Raw genomic sequence first — 4259 nt, forward strand, 5'->3', positions numbered from 1 at the left:
GAAACGGGGTTTCACCATGTTAGCCAGGATGGTCTTGATCTCCTGAACTCATGATCTGCCTGTTTCGGCCTCCCAAAGTGCTGAAATTACAGGCGTGAGCCACCGCGCCCAACCTAGATATTATTTTTTTACATATGAATATCCAGTTATAGCACAATTTGTTTAAAAGGCTTTCTTTTTGCTGTTTTATGTTGTCTTTGTTCATCTGTCAAAGATCAGAATCTTTGTGGCTCTATTTCTGGCCTCTATATTCTGTTTTGTTAATCTATATGCCTGTTATTTTTATGAATTACAAATTGTCTTGATGACTGTAACTTTAAAGTAAACCTTGAAGTTAGGTAGTGTCAGTCCTTCAACTTCATTCTTTTCCTTAACGTTGTGTTGGCTATTCTGAACACAAGTTCAGTTTCATTTTTGTGTCCCCTTTAATTTGCAGACAGTGGCTATGGACATCCAATGAGTAGTAACCACACACACACACACACACACACACACACACACACACACACAAAGATGCATTTTCTGGAAGAACACGTACATAAAAATTAATCAATTGTTAATTATTTATTAAATACTGTCTTAAATGGTTATGCTAATTGTAGATATCTACGAATTCCCAGAAAGGTTTATGCAATTCAAGTACAGGTGTTGAAATGTCACCACAGGCAAAAACATAAACATATAAGAGACAGGCACAAAAAGAAGCATGAATCCTTGAAGTCAGAATTGGAGTCCATTCTCCAAGCAAGCACACTAGGAAGAGATATAATATTTTCTATTTCACAGCATCTCACTATTATTATCTGATTTGGGGTGGCAAACGGGGTTAACTTTAATTGCTCCCTCATTGCCACCAGTGACTAAATCATGAGAAATGCCCAACGGTATCTGAAGAAAGTAATCCAGGGAGAATGACTGTGTTCAAGTCTTGATAGTATACCGCCTTGGGACCTCCTTACATAAACACCAAATTTCAGTTCCTGAGGCTGAGATACTACACTCTTCTGGAAACCTGAAAAGGTGACTTGGATTTTATTTTACAATAGGGCAGAAAATTCCACATGGTCTATATGGACAGTGTGAGTGTTCAGAGGTATTACAGTTTAAGATCTTGTATTTAAATTTATGATTTATTTAAGTATATTTTTGTATGAGGTGTTAGGTATGGGTCTGGGGTCACTGGTTTTGGTTTTGGTTTTGTTTTGTTTTATTATATGAACAGCCAATTGTTTCAGAATTATTTGATATTTGTTGAAAAGACCATTTTTCTCTATTTACTTGCCTTTACACAGTTTTTCAAAAATCAGTTGACGATATATGTGTGATTCTGTTCTCAGCTTCTCTGCTCTGTTCTATTGCTCTACAAGTTTCTTCATCTATGCCACATGGTCTTGATTCAACATAGAATTATAGTAAGTTTTATAATCTGGTATTATGAGCCCTCAAACTTTGTTGTTTTTCAAAAGTGTTTGTCTATTACAATTATTTTTCTTTACATATACACTGTAGATCATTTTCTTAACATCTAAAAATATTCTGTTGGAATTCAGATTGAGATTGCATTTATGATACAGTTTAGGAAGAACTGATTTCTTAACAATATTGGTCTTCCAATCCATGAACACAGTTCATTTCTCCATTTATATATGTCTTCTTTGATTGCTTTCATTAACGTTTTATTTTCGATATACTGATCTTGTGCATATTTTACTAGACTCAAAACTGTATTTTGGTGATGTTATAAATGATACTATTCGTTTTACTTTGGATTTGCAATTTTTGGTTGTTAACATATGGAAATATAATATATGTTTGTATATTGACTTATCTACTGACTTTGCTAAATTCCCTTATTAGTTCTAGAAGCTTTTATTGTAGATTTTTTGGGATTTATTATGGAGATAAACATATTGCATGTAAATAGAAAAAGTTTCATTTTATTGCATAAGAAAAAGTTCTTACGCAAATAACTTTTGTGGTTTTACCTAGAGTTTTAAGTGTATTCTGTGGTAAAGAGGCTGTGGTGACCTTAATCCAACTTGGCCAAAACCAAAAGTTAAAGACTACAGTCAAGAATTTTTATCATCCTTATATTTTTATGTAAATCTGCCCCTACATAAGAAGGCTGACTGTGGAATGTTAAAGCATGAAACCAGCACATCCATCAGACAGCTTCTTTGTTTAACGTCAGCATTTACACTTTGCATATCTATGTTCTTTTTTGAAGGTCAACACTCTGGCAAAGATGAGGAATCTCTCGGTGGTGACTGAATTCATCCTGCTGGGCATCCCACACACGGAGGGTCTGGAGACTATGCTCTTGGTCCTGTTTTTGTCCTTCTACATCTTCACTCTTATCGGGAACCTGCTCATCCTGCTGGCTGTTGTCTCCTCCACTCAGCTTCACACACCCATGTACTTCTTCCTGTGCAAGTTGTCCATATTTGACATATTTTTCCCTTCTGTGAGTTCCCCCAAGATGCTGTGCTATCTTTCAGGGAAGAGCCGAGCCATCTCCTATGCAGGCTGTGCATCCCAGCTCTTCTTCTACCATTTCCTGGGCTGCACCGAGTGTTTCCTGTACACGGTGATGGCCTACGACCGCTTTGTTGCCATTTGTCACCCTCTACGCTACACCATAATCATGAGTCCCAGAGTCTGCGTCATCCTAGCCATGGGGACCTCATTCTTTGGCTGCATTCAGGCCACCTTTCTAACCACTCTCACCTTTCAATTGCCTTACTGTGGCCCCAATAAGGTGGACTATTATTTCTGTGATATCCCAGTCATGCTGAAGCTGGCTTGTGCAGATACGTCAGCCCTGGAGATGGTGGGGTTCATCAGTGTGGGCCTCATGCCCCTCAGCTGTTTCCTTCTCATCCTCACCTCCTACAGCTGCATCATTTGCTCCATCCTGCAGATACGCTCTGCCAAGGGCCGAAGCTGTGCCTTCTCCACCTGCAGCGCCCACCTCACTGCCATCCTCCTCTCCTTTATGCCAGTGGTTCTCATCTACCTGCAGCCCACCCCCAATCCCTGGCTTAATGCAACTGTTCAAATCCTGAATAACTTGGTCACCCCTATGCTGAATCCTTTGATCTATAGTCTGAGAAATAAGGAAGTTAAATATTCTCTAAGAAAGGTTCTGCAGCCAGTAGCTTTTCTTCCTGGGAGGTGATAGAGAAGGATCTGTAGCTCAGCACTAATAACACCACAATACTTACAAAAGGTATTTTCCTTTGTGCAATAAGGAGCACAGATATCATCACTGCCTTCTTTTTACAGGTGAAAAAGCAAACACTTGAAGACATAAAATGAATGACTCAAGGTAAAGTAACTAATAAATTTTCCTGCCTGGGAAAAATTATTTCTTCCTCTTGGCAAGATATTCTGGACCTTCTCTTCAATTGTCTCTTCTATTTTCCTGCTCTTACATCTCTTTCTCTCCTCTTTCTCCTTATTCTAGTACTTTTTCATCTTCACTGGCATGTTTATCTAATTAACCCCTTAAATGTCATCGCTGATTAAATAAACCCTTCCTTGAAAGTCTAGAAGTTGCTGAAAAATTGAAGAGGTTCAACTCCATAGAGGTGGTATCCCACAACTTCTTAAGCATAAAGAAGTTTATGAAATAAAAGAACTTCTGGATGCAATGTAAGGCAGGTTTCCTATGGATGAATCTGAGGCACTAGTGCACTCTGTCACCTATAAAGTCTGTTGGTCTTAGACCTATAAACAGGCCTTGGCCTGGTGCTGAAGCAGTAGATGAAAGAGAATGTGGAGAGGGTAGATAAAAAATGTCTGTGAGGGGTGACTTGTTCTGTTGTTTTTTAGTATTAGAAAATTTAAGTTTGGCTGTGTAATCCCCAGCACAGATACAGGACATTGCAAAGTCCAACCAAGCTGCTGTTTTATGATTTTGGATACTCTGTTTACACAAAGACTTTGACTTTAGTTTTCTCCCACTTATATGTCTTTGTTCTTCTTCCTAGTGAGCTTAGCATAACAAATGTGCTGTTACAATTCAGACCTCAATTTGATGGGAAGAAGAGCAGTGAGATTTCCTGAGAAGAGGGTGATGGGAAAGAAGGTGATATGGGAAGAAAAGGGGGTGCTGAGAAGGGAAAGGCAGAGGCAAGTCTTCCTTCGTTTTGACTCTCTTCAGGATCTGAGGTCAGTCAAGGAATCTGCTAAATTGAATCAGATACATTTGTTTGGACCTCGTATGAGGGCGGTGAGCAGGTGCAGGCTTTTGTAGG

The 4259-nt window shown here is 38.9% G+C and overlaps 1 protein-coding gene across 1 annotated transcript; it reads left to right on the forward strand.

Moving 5' to 3' along the window:
- The first annotated feature begins 2245 nt into the window (after positions 1–2245).
- On the forward strand, positions 2246–3178 carry LOC105729664 (olfactory receptor 10D1B-like). The gene has a single exon (XM_012470604.2). The coding sequence runs from the start codon at positions 2246–2248 to the stop codon at positions 3176–3178; it is 933 nt and encodes a 310-aa protein (XP_012326027.2).
- The last annotated feature ends 1081 nt before the right edge of the window (positions 3179–4259 follow it).

Source organism: Aotus nancymaae, unplaced genomic scaffold (assembly GCF_030222135.1).
Source record: "Aotus nancymaae isolate 86718 unplaced genomic scaffold, 86718_ANA_hifiasm-v0.15.2.pri h1tg000012l, whole genome shotgun sequence".
Classification (NCBI taxonomy): Eukaryota; Metazoa; Chordata; class Mammalia; order Primates; family Aotidae; genus Aotus; species Aotus nancymaae.